The sequence below is a fragment of the Dermacentor albipictus genome, chromosome 5, assembly GCF_038994185.2.
Source record: "Dermacentor albipictus isolate Rhodes 1998 colony chromosome 5, USDA_Dalb.pri_finalv2, whole genome shotgun sequence".
Lineage (NCBI taxonomy): Eukaryota > Metazoa > Arthropoda > Arachnida > Ixodida > Ixodidae > Dermacentor > Dermacentor albipictus.
The window spans coordinates 34,803,943-34,826,350 of record NC_091825.1 but is presented as its reverse complement, the minus strand read 5'-3'; the positions used below and the strand labels follow the sequence as shown (position 1 = coordinate 34,826,350).

Below are 22,408 nucleotides of genomic sequence, written 5' to 3'. Positions count from 1 at the left end.
TGAATACACAGGGTAGTGAGTCCCGGAGGCAGAGGCTGAATTGGAACCTTCTGTACATGGTATGCATGAAAAAAGGTAGCTTAGTTACAGCAACAACAGTAAGAAAAACAAGTTAGATAGACAGACACTATAACAGAAATGAAAAATACAATTGTACAACAACCTTAATCAGCAACACACAGAAAATTGAACAAATTCAGCAGAAAAGTGGCATGTTCTAACAATACGACATATAATTAATAAATTGTGTATAATAAATAATAGTATTTAACATTGACGATGCAAATGCATACAATATTGTAATGGGAGTCTGGCGCCTTGATCGAGTTCCAAGCAAGACACGACACAACCAAATCTCAGCGGTTCCAAAAAACAACTGTTCCCCTGACCCACTGCTACTCTATCCTTCTTATTGCCCTTCTCTTCTTTCACTTGCAGCATTCTTCATTACCATTTGTGGGGTTCTCTCACCCATGCTCTTGGTACAAAGGAATGACAACACAGTAGTGCAAACAATCACAAGGGCATTCCACCATCCGTATTCACCGCTACCGATAATGACGTTGATGTTAGTTTGGAAAGCATCGTAGTTCGGATGACATCATAAAAACACAGGAGGGCGTATTTCAGCAGCTATTGAATTTAGATGCAAAAAAAGCGTACAGACCAGATGACATACTGACCCAGTTTCTTCAAAGATATGCTAAATGGGTGGTGCATCACTTGACACTTATATTTCAAAAATCATTTCAAATTCATTCTGTACCCCAAGATTGGCGCAATGCAATAGTTATTCCAGTGTTTAAAGGTGGCAATCAAACGATAGTGGATAATTACCAGCCTATATTTCTTACATCCATTTCTTGTAAACTTTTGGAACACATAATAGCTAAGCATATCATTAACCATTTAGAATATAATTCTTTACTTTACCCATACCAGCATGGATTCAGAACAGGCCTTTCCACTATCACACAAGTCGTAGAGACAATTCATGTTTTCGCAATGGTGATTGATGCCAGAGAGCAGATTGTCGTAATCGCCATAGATGTTGCCTAGGCTTTCAACAAGGTGCTACACAAAAAGCTGATTTACAAACTGGAAACAACCGGCCTTAATGCCACTATAATAAAATGGACTAAAGCATACTTAACGAATCGCAACCAGGTGGTCAGAATGGATGGTCATGTCTCTAGTTCACTGGCAGTGCTCTCAGGTGTCCCTTATTTCTTGTGTATATTAATGACATTTCTGCTATGATGAAACCAGATGTACATCTTAAACTGTTCGCGGATGACTGATTATTTTATTCTACAGTACCAAACAAAGCAGACCAATTTAAACTTAATAACTGTCTAAAGGCATCAAGCGGATAGTGCAACAAATGGAGTAGGAAAATAAATTATTCTAAATCGACATATACACATATTACCACAAAAAAAGGGGCCGTCTTTTGTTTCAATATACTATTGGTGACAAGTGTTTGATAAATACTAGTCAGTTTAAATACCTGGGAATAACAATAACAGAAAACTTATCGTGGAGCATACATATGAATAATCTTTGTTCAAAGGCATACGGTAGGTTATTTTTCCTGTGAAAGAAATTGGAGGGTGCTACATGCGATGTAAGACTCGCCGCTTACAAAGCTTTTGTAAGGCCACTTCTTGAGTACGCATCAGAGGTATGGAGGCCTCACCAAAGTTATTTGAAGAAACAACTAGAGAAAATTCAGAGGCACACGGTGCGTTTTATATGCTCCTGATATCGAAGGACTGATTCAGTCACAGAAATGCTCCGTTTTTCTAAACTGGACCTGCTAGAAACGCATAGACAAAGTCGATTGAAATTATTATTAAAAATACACCAAGGCCAAGTAAATATTAGGAAGGAAACATACATACTGGCAGCTGGCAAACAGAGTTCCAGAACTAACCCTAATTGATCTATCCAAACTTATACCGCTCACACTGATACATTCAGGTACTCCTTCTTCCCCAACGTAATTGAAATGTGGTACAAGTTACCAATGTGTGTTTTGGAACATACTGATCTGTCTCATTTCAAACAAACTCTGGATGACTATCTGTGCGAGTGCACCGCTTGATTTCGATGTATTCCATGTTTGGAATTATTCCACATGTTCTTTTCTTTTATGTTTTTTCATAACCCTCTCTGTAAGGACCCTCACAAGAGGGTTGACAGTATCGTTAAATAAATAAATAAATAAGTAAACAAATAAATAAATTTATTGCACCTTTCATAGACTAATGCCTGCAAGCTGAGTTGCTATCCACAAAACATGCCGATGGGCATGCGACAAATTGCAGAAGTTCGACTCACCACGACCAGATAACGAGCGAATATGTTTGCTCCATGCTAGCCACCAATGCCTGGTTGTTCGCGCGTACGGTCACGCGTTCGAACGATCGTGTTCGTCCCTTCCAGGGTAGGCTTCGCGAGACGGTCTCACAGAAGCATAGATCGGCGCGCGCAGCATGTCTGTGCCGCTTGCCGACCCCGAGCCAAAGAGAAAGAGCCTTCTCCTTTTTTGCGCTTAAGTAACCCCGCCATTAGGTGGTGTTAGCAGAGCAACACTTGCGCCATTTCTCGTACTACCTGTAAGCATACCGACTGCCCTCTAAAGCCGCGCGGCGAAGCCGGATTACAGGAGACCGGAGCTATGCGGGAAAACAACATATCAGGGGATGCGTGAGTTGCGCATTCCCACACGTTACAATATATAGTACATATACTAAAGCTATGTAGGACAAAATTGAATGAACGTTTTGAATTCTTTAATAAATGAATGTAGCATCATTAGTTTTTGATATCATTCATATTTTGTTCCTTCGCTTGTTGCACGGTTCTTAACTTCTGCAACCAATCAGTTCTATGCAAATCCGCAAGATGCATTAGAAAGACAACATGTGGAATAAAACAGAAACAGTGCAACACAGGACGACACATGGTTGTCCTCGCCTTTCTATTTCTTGGTGAGTTGACCAGGTTTTTGATGGAGTATCCCATTGCAGCAAGCAGGAAGTGGCAAGGAGGTTGAGTGCCACGGAAATATCACGCAGGCTCACTCGCTGCAAGAGCCCCACCAGCTCTCTAGGAACCCACAGAGCACTTGGAGTGTCACTGGTCACCACAAAGAGATTTTCTGTTTGTCTTGCAGTGATGACGATTTTCCTGTGAGCACATTGACTCGCAAGATTCACGAGCTGGAGGAGGAGAACTGCAAGCTTAAGGCAGAGGTGAGACTTCATCACTTACCTTGTGCTTACACACTCATGCCATCCGGCTTTGCGTTGCTGTTGGGTACCGTTCGTTTGGGAGTTTTTGATTGTGTGCACTTAAGCGGCTTTGGGTACCTAAAGGAACCTTTGCACACCCAAAGTGCCATGCCCTGCTTGCGTTCTTTTGTGCCCTCTTTGCATTATTTTGTATACCTTTTTGCATTCGTTTGTAAACATGGCAGTTTGCACCCCCAAACTTTTGGTGCACAAAATCTAACATCGCTATTGTCTATATGTAAAAAAGAAAGGAAGTATAGTACTCTAGCTTGAATGTTTCCTTTCTTTCACACCTGAATAAATTAGAAGAAATATCAGTGTTTCATTAGAACGGTAACAAATTAGGCAGAGGGACCTTGCTGACGAAGGGCATTTCATATGGTATGCTTGTAACAGTTCTCTTATGTCCATGTTTTCAAGTGCAGTGCTTGAAATGTGGACCTCGTGTGGCACTTTATTTACACACACAGTGCAACATTTGTATTTTGTGTCTTGTTCAGAATCATCTGTTTCACATGATTACGTTAGAACTGATGTCACTGTATTTTTATTAGGAGTATGCAAATATTAAAAAAATATTGAATGTTATTGAATGTTATATTTTTAATATTTGTATCTGATTGAGAAACTGGGTACAGGAAAGTTTTCAAATATTCGGTAGGGTACAAATATTCGAAATGAATTGAATATATTGCTGGCTGTGCGTAAGCAAACCTGGTTCTTAGCATTTGTTTCTATCTAATCTAAAAATATGTGTCTCATTTTCTGCTGAATTTTGTGATATTTTCGTTCTACTTGTGAAATTTCACCTATAGGAAATGTTTAGCCACTGACTATTGAGTTTTGCAGGAAAGCCAGCTTTTTACTTGCATGGGACACGGGTTTGGAGACGGCAATTTGGGGGTGGCTCTTTTGCAGTGCCACCCCCGAATTTGAGCTTATTTTTTTACAGCAAATGTGATGAGTGATGGCTGGCACAGGGTCAATGCCACTGAGTTTACGGGCATTTCATGTTGTGTAATAAGGCACAGGTTGACAAGAATCTGACAGCTAGTAAAAATGACTAATTTTTCCAAGTTAACATGAGCCAACTACACAATATCTTTGTATTACAGCTTACTAGCCTAATTTTTTACCATCGACAATGTAATTGCAGTGTTCCAACATGTTAAAGTAACCAAACTTGCTAATAAATGCATATGCATATCATTGTTCAATGTTAGATTCTATATTCAAAACGAAGTATTCAAAAGTTTTGATATTTGCCCACCCCTAATTTTTATTGATCATTACTTCTATCATTTTTGTCATCTTGAGTGCAGTCATCATCTCAGGGTAGAGCAGCAGCCAGCTCAGACAGGCACCAAATCTGAAGTGCACAGCCTATAGTGTGGCTGGTTGATTTTTTTTTTGAAATTTTTTTTAATGGGGAATCTCTTGTGTGCTTGTATAAACACACAGAAGAAGGTGCACACAAGTGCAGCTTGTATAAAAAGTTCTTGTGTGTTTTTTTTCTCGCAGTCCCAGAGCCAGCTGAGCCACCTTGAAGAAGAGGAGAAGAAGGAGATGCAGCTTATTCGAGACTGCGTGAGGCAGCTGTGTAAGTGGCACCCCCTCCCTGACATAGCTGCAACTGAACAATCCAGCGATGGCTCCCTCCCCCCCTTTTTTTTTTTTCTGGGTCTGATTGTTGGAAGGAGTTTGCAAGGTGTGGACTGATTGACTTATGTCAAATTCAGAGTTGCACACTTCTGTCTTTGTACATCCTAATGTTTTCTGACGGACCTTGAAGTGCAAGAATACACTTACCTAGGCCGGGTAGTTACAGGGGACCTGGATGTCACCACGAAAAATTTCTGAACAAAGGAAAATTGGTTGGAGTGCACGTGGCAGGCACATTCAAGTCGTGACTGGCAGCTTACTGCTATCCTGAAAAAAAGTACAGTCATTGCATTCTACCGGTGCTAACATATGAGGCAGAAACTTGGAGGTTAACAAAGAAGCTTGAGAACAAGTCAAGGACGCTGCAAGGAGCAGTGGAACAAGAAATGTTAGGCATAACGTTAAGAGACAGAAAAAGGGCTGCGTGGATCATTAGAGCCAACGGGGATAGCCGATATTCTAGTTGGCAACAGGCGAAATAAATGGGAAGTCATGTGATGCGTAGGGCAGGTAACCAGTAATCTATCACAATCGCAGACGGGTGCCAAGGTAAACAAAAATGGAATGGAGGCAGAAGATTAGATGCATCTAGATTAGGAAATTTTTAGGCATGTGAAAGAGTTATGCAGTGCATCACAAAGATAACTGAAGAGCCATTGAACAGGACTTCATTTTGCAACGGACACAAAACATACGCAGAGGATAATGGTGATAGTGCCAGACAAACTAGTGCCCAAACAAAGATTCTCATAGACGTGAAGTCTTTCCATTCAGTGCATCAACCTTGAAAGAAAGGCCCTAAAGCCTTTGTTCTGTTTTGGTGCTTTGATTGGCTTGGGTGTTGTACAACAAGCGCGCTGTTCCTGATCAGTGTTCTTTCTTTTCATAGCGGATGTGACGAAAGAGTCAAGTCACCTCCAGGAGGAGCTGTGTCGGCGGACGGAGGTGAACCTGAGGCAGCAGCAGGAGATCCTGACACTCAATGCACAGCTCAACGACATGCAGCGATATGCCCAGTCGGTGAGTGTGAGCCAGTTGTGCTTGTGGCCACTTTTTTCACACTAGGTGAAAGGCCCTCAGGTGAAAAGCATTCGTGAGTGCAGTGAAGATTGCAGTCCTGGGGAGGAAGAAATCTCGCTAGAGCAAAACTTCAGCCTAGTTCATTATTCGTGATCATCGAATAACAGTGCCTAAATGAGAGGCAAACATAGGAGAGATATAGGCAGCACAGACATCCAACTGTTTCTTTGTTTCTTTATTTGTTATAGTGAACACAGCACGAAAAACAGTTTGCAGCATGCACAGGAACACATTTTCTTTGTTGACAAGATATCCGTTTGTTCTTCGGTGGTGTGCACTTATAACAAAACAGCTTCATACACTTTCTTTTTGGCTTGCCACTGTGATGTGAAACCTTGCAGAGAAGTCAGTCATCATCTCTTTTGTAAAGAAAAGGGCTGCCTAATGAACCTGCATTAATTCCTGGTGTATTTCAACCACGGTTGGAAAAGGGGTACAGTCGCCGACGGATTTTTTGAACTCCGAAAATTTGGGCTTGGTGGATATTCCGGACTTAGTACATCTATTGTCAGGGTTCCCACAAAACGAATAAATTTGCCCGGGCAATTTTTCGATCGAGTTTAGGTCCTAAAGTACGATTTTCTGGGCTAAATCGCTTGTTATGAGCCACCGTGGGGGAAGGAAAAATATAGGAGGGAGCATTACGTCATGCAGCCAGCCTAGGCAAGCGAACGCTCTGTGAAGCCACAGTGGTGGCCCAACACATGACCTCTTGCGTCAAGATCACGGAGCAGGAATCGAGATTTGATAAGACGTTTGGTTCTAGGTAGCTATTTCAATAGTTTTTATTCGGTATGCGCTTGTTGAGCTGCCCTACCGTGGCTCCGCCTGCAGAGCGGGAACAATAAAACTGACCGCACACTTTGATGTGTGATCATGTGTTCGGCCACCAGGTTTGGCTTCAATCGCATTGTGGTATGCTCCCTTTTATCTTCTTTCCACCCTCCATGCGAACCACGCAACCCAATCTTGGAGGCCACCATATTGGATATTCTGTTGGCTTGGCCGGGCTTGGCTTCCAGTGGCCCGCTATATAGTCTCCAAGATTGGGGGGTGCACGCGCTATCCCCCGGTCTCGGAGGACATGCCTGCTCTTCCTTGGCTGGCATTTGTGTGCTTGGCACTGCCTCCTGTACCTTTGCGAGAACCAAGTGGCGCGAAGAAACGTGGCTCGTTTCTTCGATGTCCATGGCGATCTTCGTGACGCTGTTGGCGACTGTATCTTGAGGCCATGGAGATGTCACTGTTGCGCAAATTCAAGCACATCTTATCATTATCACCTTGAAGCGCTGTACAAGGCAGGGCATTATTAGAGATCTTTTTAAGCCACTCTAAGCCTAATAATAGCCTTCTGGGCCGTTTCCTTTTTCTTCTTTCTTTTTTTTTCTTTGACAGTAGTCCTATTAGGGTTATTATAATTACACGAAGGTATTTCGCCCTCGTCAGCAGCAGTCCTTGAGATAGCTATTCTGGCGGCTAGCTTCCCACGCTATGCGTGCCGCCCTCGCACCTGTTTAAGCTTTTCCTAGACGTTAGAGTTATACTATGTCCGCACAACCTTGAGCGATCGGAAAGCGCCTTTTCCCCTCTTGGCCGGCGGAGAAGGGAGGCTTCGTTCCGGCCGCGGAGCCCTCCACATCTCAGTAAGGTGCCTGGTGGTGGTCTCGTGCAGACGATGCCCTCTCGGTGAGCGCATATTCCCCTTCATCTTTTAAGAGGTTCAATACTTACAAGCATTTGTCTCGCAAACCATATTTATTTCAAGGGAATTTTCCACGTCTCAATAATTTCCCTCGTCGTATTCGAGTGCTGATTGCCGTGTTATAGTTTGTTAACGAAGCTTTCCCGCGAGTCTAAATATTTTAAGGCAGTTTTCCTAGTCTCTACAGCCGCTCGAGTTCACTCTTCTCCTCGGGCGGCCATTTTTCCAAGAAATTATGCCTTCCCACCACTCGGACAACATCGCGGACAACATCAGTCCCTTTCCACGTAAGTATGAGGCTCGGAGCAGGAGCTATGGCGCTTGAAAGTAACCTGTGGCCTGACGAACCAACCGACTGAGCTATCTTTCCGGGCAACATTCAAGGGTCATGAGTTCAAATCACATGTTATGTTCCTTTTTTTTTCTTTTTTTCTTTTCCCCCCTTTTTTTTCTTTCCTTTTATTGTCTTTTCCTTCATTTTATCACTTTACGGAAACCCTCCTAAAAAAAATTATATATACCCTCAATTATGTATGGCCACACATGTGCAGGTCATAAATACCAGGTTCTCTAGCCGAGTGCCATCCGTGCGGTATAACCGAGCTCAGATTGGTCCACCTTGACTGATCAAATAGGGCACCACTGTAGGTTAAATGAGGCATACAACTCCTGCGGGACTCGCCGTGGTTGCTCAGTGGTTATGGTGTTAGACTGCTGAGCATGAGGTTGCGGGATTGGATCCCGGCCACGGCGGCCGCATTTCGATGGGGGCGAAATGCGAAAACACCCGTGTACTTAGGATTAGGTGCACGTTAAAGAACCCCAGGTGGTCGAAATTTTCGGAGTCCTCCACTACGGCGTGCCTCATAATCAGAAAGTGGTTCTGTCACGTAAAACCCCATAATTTAATTTTTTAATTTAACTCCTGCGGGGACGGTAGAGTATCCGTCTCCCATGCAAGAGGACCGTGATTCAAATCCCGGTGCCGCACAATTCTCCACCGTAAAATAATAAAAAAAAAACGTGTGTTGAGAAAATTGCACAAACAGGCCTGGAGTGCGGCCTGATCCTGGTGACCAGAACCGGTAACGCACTCTCTCACCAGAGCAGGATTGGCCACCCTGGTGCAGTACTTGGCCACAACCTGCTATATGAATACAACACTCAAACCCCGGCCCTCAGTCCCCAGCAGCCGCGAAGCAACTGACCACGGCGGCGGTCAGATTTGTGACGCTGCAGAGGGTGCTAAGAATACCTGGCTCCGGACAGGCCGCCATTGGAATCTGAACCTGGCAACGTTTAATGTTAGAACGTTATCTAGTGAGGCGAGTCTAGCAGTGTTATTGGAGGAATTGGAGGGTAGTAAATGGCATATAATAGGGCTCAGTGAGGTTAGGAGGACAAAAGAAGCATATACAGTGCTAAAAAGCGGGCATGTACTGTGCTACCGGGGCTTAGCAGAGAGCAAAAGGATAGACAGTTGGGCGAGTTGGTATGGTAACATGATTTTGGCTTCTAGCGCGAAGTGAAACACGGACACAGAAAGGAGCAGACAGGACGAGCGCTAACTCTCAACTAAATTTTTATTGAAACGAATTATTTTCGAAACGAATTTATTTATCGAAACGAATTATTTCGTTTCAATAAAAATTTAGTTGAGAGTTAGCGCTCGTCCTGTCTGCTCCTTTCTGTGTCCGTGTTTCACTTCGCGCTAGAAGCCAAAATCATCTTAGCGGAGAGACGAGAACTAGGAGTCGGATTCCTGGTTAATAAGGAAATAGCTGGTAACATACAGGAATTCTATAGCATTAATGAGAGGGTGGCAGGTCTTGTTGTGAAACTTAATAAGAGGTACAAATTGAAGGTGGTACAAGTCTATGCCCCTACATGCAGTCATGATGACCAGGAAGTCAAAAGCTTTTATGAAGACGTGGAATCGGCGATGGGTAAAGTCAAAACAAAATACACTATACTGATGGGTGATTTAATTCCAAGGTAGGCAAGAAGCAGGCTGGAGACAAGTCAGTGGGGGAATATGGCATAGGCCCTAGGAATAGCAGAGGAGAGTTATTAGTAGAGTTTGCAGAACAGAATAGTATGCGGATAATGAATACCTTTTTCCGCAAGCGGGTTAGTCGAAAGTGGACGTGGAGGAGCCCGAATGGTGAGACTAGAAATGAAATCGACTTCATACTCTGCACAAACCCTGGCATCATACAAGATGTAGACGTGCTCGGCAAGGTACCGTAAAAACCGGACTATAGGTCGGACCGGAATATAGGTCGATCCCCCAACTAACGAATTCTCAAAATGAAAAAAAAAAAATTTCAATGGCAAAAGTACCGAAAGACATGACACCCTTACCGTGAAACAAAGGCGACTCAGGGGGTTGCACAATGGTGACAGTACTTATTTAAATGCTGCTCGCATGTGCACCTGGCCAAGTTTTTAGCGGTATCGCGCAACCATCGACCCGCGTGCTTGTCAGCACCTTATTAACGGCGCTGAGCAGCGAAACAAACGAGATACGCGCATGTGTACACATGCCCTTACTTTCGCTATTTCGCCGCTCCGTGCCGTGATGACAAGGTGCTGACAAACACGCGGGTCGATGGTAGTGCGATACTGTTAAAAATTGGCAGGGTGTAAGTACACAGAAGGGCACGAAGTGCGCAAGCGCTACTCCGAATCAGAGCAACGCCTTTGATCAGAGTCGGATGACGAGTGCTTCTCGCTGCCCAGTCCATAGGCGCGTGCGATCTCTACCGCTTTCAAACGGATGCATTCGGCAGTCACAGGCAGCGGTCCTACACGCAGCTCTCGGATGGACTCCGCAACCTTGCCTTCCAGTTCTGCAGTCCGCTGCGATCCGGCACGAAATGACGTTTTATTTACGTTGCTTTTGCCTCCGCCACTACCGAATGCTCTTTTCGGATACTTCAAGTTCGCGCTGTGCCGCCAGGTTGCCGTGGGCTTCCGTGTACTCAATCGCCTTTTTCTTGAAGGCGACGGTGAATTGACGTCGGCTTCCGCTTATTTTGAAACAAAATGAAAATGCAGCCTTTAATTAATATAACTTTGCGACAATAGAAATGCAAAATGCCTGTGTGCTGTGCCACAACGTCGCCACGCCGCCATAGATGCCGCGCTGCTGCTGATGGCGATGGCGGCTGTTTACTTCATCCGCCCATTGTTGCAGGACTTCCGTAGTTTTTCCGCCAATGTCCGGTATATAAGTCGAGGGTCGACTTTTTGCGATGGTTTTTTGAAAAAAAGTTCGACTTATATTCTGGTTTTTACGGTACGCTGCAGTGACCATAGGATGGTAATAACTCAAGTTAGCCTAGACTTGAGGAGGGAACGGAAGAAACTGGTACACAAGAAGCCGATCAATGAGTTAGCGGTAAGAGGGAAAATAGAGCAATTCCAAATCAAGCTACAGAACAGGTATTCGGCTTTAACTCAGGAAGAGGACCTTAGTGTTGAAGCAATGAACGACAATCTTGTGGACATCAATAAGGAGTGTGCAATGGAAGTCGGTGATAACTCCGTTAGGCAGGATACCAGTAAACTATCGCAGGAGACGAAAGATCTGATCAAGAAACGCCAATGTATGAAAGCCTCTAACCCTACAGCTAGAATATAACTGGCAGAACTTTCTAAGTTAATCAACAAGCGTAAGACAGTGGACATCAGGAACTACAGTTGAATCCCGCTATAACGAAATTCACGGTGCACGAAAAAAAATTCGTTCTCGCGGAACTTCGTTATCGCAAAAATTTGACGTGAAACGCAGAAAGAATTGCCCAAGCAGCAGCAAAGGCGTTTAATGCCAAAAATCTGTAAGCTTGGTTTGCTTACGCTTCACGGCGAGCAACGCCGTCACGCGATTTTCGCACTCGGTCAGCAAACCCATTGCAACATCGTCGTCTCGGACAGCAACGAAATTCCTGATGACATCAAAAGCGTCCATCACCTGTACGGCGGTTGCCGCAGCCGGCGCTTCCTGTACGTCGTCGTCTTCTTCATCGGAAGAGTCCTTATCATTCCGGGCAGCTTTTATGATCTGCTCATCACTCACATCTTCGTGAACAACAACACAAGCGTCAGCGCCGATGTATTCGTCGAGCTCGAGATTAGGCGGCACGGTTCCTATTTCTCCCAGCGTTTTCCAGGCGGCCGCGATCCCCGGAGCCGGTGACGCCTCTTCGTCACTCTTCATGGAGGGGCCGCGTCACCTTTTTGTGCTTCGAGGATGTGCCTGAAGCAAGTGCCATTCTCACGCTGTCCTTATTGCCTAGAATCGTTGACAGCGAACTTGCAGGAATTCCGAAGTCTTCAGCAATTGCCGCTTTCTTCCTTCCGCTTTCTGCTTGGGCGATTATTTGAGCTTTTTGCTCAAGGGAAAGAGTTTTGCGTTTTTTCACTTGCGTTGCCATCGTGTCCTGCGGATGAAAACTCGTCGTTGTCGAAGAGAAAGGCAGCGAGTGAACAACGCGACCACGACACAAAGCCAAAATGGCGGAACTGCAATCACGTGATTTCATGCTTAATGTGGCTTTGGATTTGACTTGGACTTCTCGCCAATAAAACTAGTTTCGGTTTCGATTTTGAACGCGAAAATTTCGTTCAAGCGGAAACGCTCTGCAAAAATGGTTCATTGTGCAGAGAAATTTAGGCCATTAATTCTTATAGGATACTCGCGGGGAATAAAAAATTATTCGTTGTCGCGGAAATTTCGTTGTGGCGGTATTCGTTGTGGCGGGATTCAACTGTATAATATGGATATAATTGAACAGGCTCTCAGGAACGTAGGAAGCCTAAAAACAGTGAAGAAGAAACTAGGAATAGGCAAGAATCAGATGTGTGCGTTAAGAGACAAAGCCGGCAATATCGTTACTAATATGTCTGAGATAGTCCAAGTGGCTGAGGAGTTCTATAGAGATTTATACAGTACCAGTGGCACCCACGACGATAGTGGAAGAGAGACTAGCCTAGAGGAATTCGAAATCCCACAGGTAACTCCAGAAGAAGTAAAGAAAGCCTTAGGAGCTATGCAAAGGGGAAAGGCAGCTGGGGAGGATCAGGTAACAGCAGATTTGTTGAAGGATGGTGGTCAGATTGTTCTAGAGAAACTGGCCACCCTGTATACGCAATCCCTCATAACCTCGAGCGTACCGGAATGTTGGAAGAACGCTCACATAATCCTAATCCATAAGAAAGGGGACGCCAAGACTTGAAAAATTATAGACCGATCAGCTTACTGTCCGTTGCCTACAAAGTATTTACTAAGGTAATCGCAAATAGAATCGGGAACACCTTAGACTTCTGTCAACCAAAGGACCCGGCAGAATTCCGTAAAGGCTACTCAACAATAGACCATATTCACACTATCAATCAAGTGATAGAGAAATGTGCAGAATATAACCAACCCTTATATATAGCTTTCGTTGATTACGAGAAAGCGTTTGATTCAGTCGAAACCTCAGCAGTCATGGAGGCATTACAGAATCGGGGTGTAGATGAGCCATATGTAAATATACTGGAAGATATCTATAGCAGCTCCACAGCCACCGTAGTCCTCCACAAAGAAAGCAACAAAATCCCTATAAAGAAAGGCGTCAGACAGGGAGATACGATCTCTCCAATGCTATTCACAGCATGTTTACAGGAGGTATTCAGAGGCCTGGGGTGGGAAGAATTGGGGATAAAAGTTGATGGAGAATACCTTAGCAACTTGCGATTCGCTGATGATATTGCCTTGCTTGTCAGGAGACCAATTGCAATGCATGCTCACTGACCTGTAGAGACAAAGCAGAAGGGTGGGTCTAAAAATTAATCTGCAGAAAACTAAAGTAATGTTTAACAGTCTCGGAAGAGAACAGCAGTTTACAATAGGTAGCGAAGCACTGGAAGGGGTAAGGGAATACATATACTTAGGGCAGGTAGTGACCACGGATCCGGATCATGAGACTGAAATAACCAGAAGAATAAGAATGGGCTGGGGTGCGTTTTGGCAGGCATTCTCAAATCATGAACTGCAGGTTGCCACTATCCCTCAAAAGGAAAGTGTATAACAGCTGTGTGTTACCAGTACTCACATATGGGGCAGAAACCTGGAGGCTTACGAAAAGGGTTCTGCTGAAATTGAGGACAACGCAACGAGCTATGGAAAGAAGAATGATGGGTGTAACGTTAAGGGATAAGAAAAGAGCAGATTGGGTGAGGGAACAAACGCGAATTAATGACATCTTAGTTGAAATCAAGAAAAAGAAATGGGCATGGGCCGGACATGTAATGAGGAGGGAAGATAACCGATGGTCACTCAGGGTTACGGACTGGATTCCAAGGGAAGGGAAGTGTAGCAGGGGGCGACAGAAAGTTAGGTGGGCGGATGACATTAAGACGTTTGCAGGGACAACATGGCTACAATTAGTACATGACCGGGGTAGTTGGAGAAGTATGGGAGAGGCCTTTGCCCTGCAGTGGGCGTAACTAGGCTGGTGATGATGATGATGATGAAGCCTAATAAATGTTATTTTTTTGCCTGACTGAATTTTTCGGACTGTTCGATTTTTCAGACTATTTTTCTGTCCCCGCGAGGTCCGGAAAATCAGTCAGTGACTGTATTTGTGGCTGTGACAAATGTGACTCGGGGCTGCCTTCTGCTGGCTGCTAATATTTCATATCTATATCAAGCAGTGGCAATTCGCTCTTGAAAATCATGTGTTGCATTTATTCTTCCTGCATGTGGGGCTGTTCAATATTTTGAACAATGTAGCACTGTGTCACTTTAGGTCATGTTTTTTCTCAGTGTTTCCGCCTCTCTTGCACTGCCTCTATTGGCTGGGATTGCACGTTGACTGACGGTCGAGCACCACTTTCATTTGAATGCCCAAATACTGCAGAAACATTTGTGAGGCCTTCACCCATGTAAGGGCCACACCCTCCACTTGGCAGTCCAAAATTTGACTAAAATATGTTCAAACTGAGAAGCATTAGCGTTTGGTATGCTGACGCCACTCACATGCATCAATGAATATTTGTGGGCAGCATACTTTCATGTACCGAAACTAAATGACGATAGCTGTGCTTGGACCTCTGATGTCCGGAACGTGGCGTTGCATGCCCACGACTGACTTCTCCATGTCCCTTTGTCGCAGCGCACAAGTCACTGGTGCAATTTTTTGTTTGTGCTGATAGTTTTTGCAGCCACCTCCTTTGACTCATTTGACATCAGCTCAAGGAGTGTTATGGCGAATTATGGTGGATTTCGCACTGGAAAAATACGACCAAATGGCCCAGTCCTTTGTAAGGGCCGCACCTCATCAAAATAAAAGAAAAAAGGTGCGGCCCTTATATGAGTTCATGTGGCAACTATTTGCAACATTTTACTCGCATGACCAGATTATTGGTCCAATCCAGATAAAGCAGTGTCTTAACATCTATAAGACAAAAAAAAATTCATATACGGAAAGCTATCATCATCATGAAAAGTGCTGGCAGTGGGGAGAGAATGCTTCGTGTGCTTCTCGCTCCAATGAGTGACCGAAACTCGAGATTACACAACGTCCAATACTAAACGTACAGTAAGATAGCTAACATGATACCACCCCATCTTGGCACGCCTACTCTTCGCAAGTGCGGCAGATTACCTCGCAAGCAGAGTACATGGTTGTGTGCGCGTTCAGCCGCGCTTGTGCTTAAAGCCATGTGCAGCCACTGCCGAGACGGACGCACACCAGAAATTGCAAAGCGCCAACTAACCCCCCACCCCACACGCGCGCACTTGATTGCATTATTGTGAACGAGCTCCCCTCTCCTTTTCTTCCTTTGCTAGCGCCGGGAGGCGGCACTCCAGAAAAGCAGACTATTTCAGAAATACATTGTTGCAAGAAGTACTTCAATGAGCTCAGCAGAAGGGGAGTTATTGGCACTGAAACGTTGCCTGAGATATCCTTGACGGTGCTCTCGATCCTTCAATGATTTGCACTACAAAGGCTACGGTAAAGCGAGACGGTGCCCGCAAAGCTATTCCTCAAGTTACAGTTTAGTTCATGGTGTCTCATCCCGTCGCTGTGCTACAGTGTACTACATAGCTACGTGCAGCTGTTCTCGCACCAAGCGAAATGAGCAGCACATTCCCTTTCGCACTTCTCTGCTACAATTACGCAGTTTCTGAGGGTTGAACAGACTTCATCTTCACGTTTGCTTGCGTGAGTACGTCAGCAGCGTGCACATCGGCTAAGTGCTGGATGTTGCACTCCGGACTCGCGTTGAAAGGATTCCTAAGCCAGTGACCTTTGACCATAACGGTGACACATTTCGAGGGTGTGCAACTTGTGAAGCAGACGACCTGTTCGTCGAATGTTGGCGCTCGGGCCTTGAGTGCTTGAGTCACGTCGCCCAGAGATACCATTCAGAGCATGCTGTTGTCCTCAGCCAGCTGCAGGAGCTCAGCAACGACTCGCTGAGTTTCCATAGAGTTTTCTATGAAACTCTGTGGCAGCAGACCCAGCTACATGCAACTGTAATGGCTAACTATACGCACGACAGGGCTGGAGTGCGCGCTCGTGCTCGTGTGCTCCAGTCTGGCCATGTTATGTGGTGCAGACCAGTTTTGTCAGCACCAGCTTGATCAACGGATAGTAACCACATCCAAATTGTGCATTTTGCACAAATAGTTCAATACTGTAAAGTCTGCGAAGGCTTGAGGAGCTAGGAGTGGCCAGGAGCGAGTGAGCACTGGCAAGTGTGTGTGGCCTGACCATAAGTTTCGTGTGGTTCGAGACTAGTTCAAGGCTTCTGCCTGTTTATTGCATTGTGTCAATAAATATATGCAGTAACAGTAGGATAAAGCGCACTGATAAAAAAAACCCTTCTTGATTGATGTCGGCTGTGTATGGTAGTCTGCTATATGACGAAATATATCAGTCTGAGAAGAGTGAGGAGGAGATTTCTATTGAAAAGAAAGTGTTGAGAAAAATATGACTTCGCGCTTCGCTTGTGAGCTCTATGGGCCATGCATGACTGCAGTATTTGGCTGCGATGTTCACAGCAGCGTATGCTATCTGCAGGATGTTTTTTCACCAAGTCCGAGGGTTGGTTCATTACCGCCTTCACATTTGCTGCCATGCTTGTTAATTATGAAGTTTCATTAGTTGTCTGATACTTTGCTATTGCCATCAATGCTCGACCTTTTGGGACAGACTGCGATTTCTTTACTCATAGAACCCATACTAGAAAGAATGTGTAACTGCTACGGAAATTTCAGATGCCATACTGAGTCTTGCTTGATTTCTCGGACATGACATGCATGCGCGAGGTCGTAAATCTACAACCAACAACAAACGTGGTGGCAGAGAACAACACGCCACCCGTTGCTTCAATAATGTACCATCTTAAAATGAAACTTTGTTTGAAGTGTCCAATGGGCTTTGATGCTGCATAGGTTCCACTGTATATAGATTGTTCCTCTGATAGTGCTGTACTGTGAATGCAAGAGCTTCGCAGGCTTTGCTTCGTACGGCTAATGTGAAGATATTGTTGGCATGGCACGAAACCACATTTTTGGTTGCCAACTCTCAAATTCTACAAAATGACTTTTTCTTTTGTCATTGAAGTTTGTTTTTTCCGATTGCTCGATAACCTGAAAATACTGTCCCCTTCCTAGTATGAAAAATCGTTTATCGACTGTACATATTTGAATAAAAAGATGAATTTCAATATAAAAAAATTTTGATGTAACAAAGTAATGGGCCGGTTCTACCAACTATGTTATATAAAAGTGTAAACATACTTGTTAAATTTATAACACATCCACAAGCGGATGTCGGGAAGCAATACTTGCTGGATAGTTTCCCGAAGTTCATTTTCAATGGTTGAAATAAGTTGATAAATAAATTAATTAGATTCAAAATAATAATTTTAGCATTTGATGGTTCAAGTAATTCAAGGTTCAAAATCTGGGTATTCAAAAGTCAAATTGAATTGCACTAGATGTCTGCTAATTCAGCTCCCATAAACTCAATTTTTGTCTCGATTTGATCCCAACCGAAGGTAAAAGCTTGCGCCCAGACATTTTCTTCGTGCAATCAAGAATAGAGTGTTTATTATAGTGTGTTCAGCTCGCTAAACTGTTGCGAGACCCTATTCGAAAAAGTATTAGCATAGTGTAAAACAATGAAGTGCCGCAAAGCGTAAAACTTCACCACGCCATCTAGGTGCGAGTAGTCAAAGCTCTTAAGCTTATTGGCTCGCCATCTAGCTAAGATTAGTCAAAGCAGCATTTTTTGATAGTAGACCGTTCTAGAAGAATGTAGCCTTACTTGCATTAAACGCAAGCACTTTTGTGGGACGTTATGTTAAAAGACAGGGCACCATCTGGTGCCTCGTGAGAAACGTATTCAAGCCAAGACAGTCCGTTAGCAACCATTCTGTTTTTGCTATGCAGACACGTCCATCACTGAAAGATCCCTGAAATTGGATGCGCTATGTGTTCATAACTAGCATGTCAGGTGAGTTTAGAGGAAGTGAAAGCTCATGTCAATAGTTACTGGCGATAAACGATGTGTGTATTCTCCATCCCTGCAGCTGCGTGCAGAGGCGGAGGAGCTCCGGGCGCAGCTGGCCTTGAGCCGCGGCCTGCAGGAACAGCAGTCGGAAGACCTCCTGGAGGCCCGCGCGCGGTACCTGGACCTCAAGGAGGCCTTCCTCGAGCTGCAGGCACAGCTGCGGCACCGTTCCCAGGAGGAGGAGCCCCGACAGAGCGGTGCTGCCATCTGGGGCAGGTGCAGCGGCAGCAGTGGCGGCAGCGCCAGTGGCCCCCCGTCGTTGGCCTGCGAGCTGCAAGCCTGCCTGGGGGACCAAGGGGACCAGACACCCATCGGTAGTGGCACTGGAGGACCCGACGCATTTTCGTGAGTTTTCTCTCTCTTTCTGCTCTTTCTGTATGGTGCTTTTCTGGCGGGAATTTCTAGCACGAAGGTTTTTGAAGCCAACACTCGTTACAGTAAGTGAGCCATGTTAATCCAGTGGAAAAGGTCCGTTATATCCAAAGTCTGTTCTGTCCAAAATAAGGATGGCAGTATGTTGTGAAATGGTGAAACTTCACATATACTGCAGTATAACCCGTAAGGAAACGAAAATGGGTAAAAACATGGAAATTGAAATAAGTAACTGCAGTCAAACCTCGATATGTTGAACGTCCATTTAATGAAATTCGTGATGTAACAAACTATTTTACAGTGGAGCTGTTAGAACCTCGCTGGGTTTCTCTTGACGTCTGCAGCTTTGCCAGGCTTGGGGAGAGAGAGAGCTGAGAGAGACTGAAAGCCGAGTATAAAAATAGCATCACGCAGCATAGCAACGCTGCGAGGGTGCGTGGAGCCTAGAAAGGGAGAAGGAGTGGCGCAGCAGGGACACAGGTGATCTGGCGTCATTGCTCTCCAACAAAACCCCATTCGGTCACTTCAGCGGTGGGTGCTTCAGCTCTTTCTCGCAGTGGAAAAAAAAATTATGCATGGCTCTGCTATCACAAACACCAGAGAGCAGCGGAGCTGGGGGAAGCCCTTCGCACTGCTTAACTGGCCTTCCCCCAGCTCCACTGGTCTCAGGTGTTTGCGATAGCAGAGCCACGCATAATTTTTTATTTCCCGATCTTAGTTCCATTGAAAACCGTTTGATTTTTCGCGGTTTATCGAAGTAAAATTGCGACACAATGTCTTTGGCCATATCAAGCATGTACTTGGAGCCTGTATAGCTGCTAAATTTAGCTGAAGAATATAAAATGTTTGCCGAGGACAAAGTTGTTTGCGAACGTCTTTAGGCATAAAAGTTTAAGTGGCAAAAATGCCATTGGGATGCACTATGGGCACAAACCGGGACGCACTATGCAGAAAATAGCGCTGTGCCATTTGTCGTGTAACAGCTTCTGCAGGCTGCAGGGCAGGTGGTAGCTCAGGGCATTCAGAGAAACACAAGAGCTGACGATTCCTTCAGTTCAGTACAAGGGGAGGGGGGGTGGTGGTGAAAAAGGTGAGCGCGCAGTAACGTGATCAAGCACACACTAGAAAGGGTAGGGAGGCAGGGGATGTGCGCTTATCCGCCCTCTTCCCCTAGCGCATGCGTCTCCTCTCCAGTACCGTTGCAGCAGGTGTGCGTGGCTGTCCATAAGTGGGCCATGTGCTGGATCTTGGAGGTAATCTTCAGTAAATGCAAAGACTGAGTCAAGATGGTTGGTGCCTTCATGCGAATTTTGTTAGTGCGTGATTTCGAGGCACCATCTGAAGCGTTTGCTTGCAATGCGACAACGAGTGTTCTTGGTCATCGAGTGATCTTTGCCCGAGTGCACGTGACACCGATAAAACTACGAACCTTACTTCGTGCAGTTGTCTCTTTGCTGTTGCCATCAATGCTACGCCTTTCTGCCAAAACTGTAACCTCTTTTGTTTTAACCAGGTATGCATACATATTTATTTTTATACATCCACTTTCATTCGTGTTCTGCACTCGTTATATAGATTAGTGTTTTCAATTTGCGATATATTCAGGTAAATAATTTGAGACCGAAAGCACCGCACCGACTGGCAGTGGGCCAATGCCATCAGTGTCTTTGTAGAGGGAGGAGCAGTATGGGAATGCTGGCATGATGAGCGGTGTTGGAGCCAGCCGTGGAACACGACGAATGCGCAAGCAGTGGCACAAGCCATTGTTGACGACGATAGCTTTTGCTCACACATATTTGTTGAAGGACACGAAGAATGCACGGAACCCCAGCCATATACAGCTTCACCGTAAAAGAGCGAAATCCACAGAAAATGAGCCTTTCAAGCTTATTTTGGCTTTACTGATGTCGTAAAGACACTCGCAGCATCTGAAATCACGAAAAAGTGGTCTTAGAATTAGTGCGACTCTATTGTGAGCATTTATTTATATATTCTCAAAGCACTGCTATTGAGGCTACACACTTGAGCACAGTCAAGCGAGTTCGTCGAACACACTCGCTCGCGAGTGGACTCCCCAGCAGGTGTCACTGGATCTTTCCGTCTGACAGCCTTGACACTAAAGGCAAACTTCACTTGCTCGAAGTGTCGCCAAGTTTTCCCGTTTGACTGGGGTGCAACTCTGTCCATAGCACCCTTTGCACTCCCCGAATTCCCACCCACTCACCCTCGCATAGCAGGGCCTATTTAAGCCCCGCAAAGTGCAACTGCTGTTGCCAAAATGTTGGCACGAGACTCAGGTGTGTGCCTGTGCTTTTTTTATATCTCCTATGGAACCAGGATTTGAGACTGTGCTAACCCAGTTAGTATATTTGAACCCTGAAGCTGCGCTGTGGGACCCGGAAGTTTCTTTAAAATGTTTAAATTTTTTCTTTTTCTTTTTTTATTTTCTTTAATACGGTGTCGGCAGGCTGGTGTGATGGAGGAATGAACAGAAGCTCACACAGCTTCTCTGGCTCTGGGCCCTCATTGTGTGGAGGGCACAGCTGTGGATGTGCTGCCGCGCTATTTGGAGTGCCCACACTTGAAAAATTGCCATCATCTTGATGGGACAGGCTGCATTAGTTGCTCAGCAACTCTGTTATGTTCTTGTATTGTATTGCCTTTTTTGTTTTAGTTGCAAATGTGCATTTAGCATCCTGTGTGAGTGAGGGCAGAAAATGCTTTTCTTATTTCTCCGTTAAAAAAGAATAATTTAAAGAAATAAATGTCCTAACCCAGGGCTTTATTATGAAAACATGAATGTCATGATGACGAGGCTGGCTTTGTGTTGCAAATACAGGAAGTGCTGTCATTGCATTTGTTTAATTATGTACTTACCTATTTATTTATTTGTCTTCACGGCATTGGGGTGAACAAACACAACCACAAAATTGAGAAACAACATATTCCTTGAGCACATTTTTTTAAAGGCATACAAATATCTGTGGTACTAGATAGGAGTCTGTGAATATTCTGAACTTGCAATTAAGAATCGAGCATTGTCCTATTTGATTTGCTCTTCGAATCATGTAGTGGCTATTCATAAATGCGAATATTTTTTTCTATAGTTCTACAAATATTTCAAAACGTCAGCCATACGTAATATAGCATAAAGGTGGAGCAAGAGTAAAATAAATTATAGATGCTTTTGAATAAATTAGCAGTGTGTTTGGGTTTCTTGCTGCATCTTGCTTAATTTGACCCTCCAAATCGTTGGTCCCATCAGGGTTGAATTAATGGAATTTGACTGTACAGGCATAAAACATGGGACTTGCGGAGTGGACTAGGCTACGTCATTCGTAGTGCCACACTTCAACGGCTATACATGGATTATTTGCACTTTCTGGAGAGTTCTGTCTAAGCGAGCAAACTGCTTATTTGTTCCTGATGCTCCATATGTGCTTTTAAAGAACAGTGCGTTATAACATGCAGTGTAATGACAGAAACTTGCAAATGTTATGAATACTAGGATGTTAACATTGTTTGATTGTAATTGTAAAAATGGTTGTTCATTATATGAAAAGTATTCAATTCAATTTAATTTGCTTCTGGCACTATTTCATTTGTATTTGATTTGGCCTCCAAAATTACCATTTGCCTACTCTTAATTCTATATGATAGAGGAAGTAGGCAAGTGGTTCCAGTCATTACATGTATTAGGAGTGAAGCTGTAGAAGAGT

The 22,408-nt window shown here is 44.5% G+C and overlaps 1 protein-coding gene across 1 annotated transcript in view; it reads left to right on the top strand.

Annotated features, from left to right (window-relative positions):
• LOC135908090 (trafficking kinesin-binding protein 2-like) overlaps nt 1-22,408 on the top strand; it is an 87,286-nt gene that overhangs the window by 13,717 nt on the left and 51,161 nt on the right. Inside the window, exons 5-8 of the mRNA XM_065439841.1 lie at nt 3,182-3,260; nt 4,821-4,899; nt 5,851-5,981; nt 18,337-18,662. Of these exons, the coding sequence (XP_065295913.1) occupies nt 3,182-3,260; nt 4,821-4,899; nt 5,851-5,981; nt 18,337-18,662 (615 nt within the window). The remainder of the gene's footprint in view (nt 1-3,181; nt 3,261-4,820; nt 4,900-5,850; nt 5,982-18,336; nt 18,663-22,408) is intronic.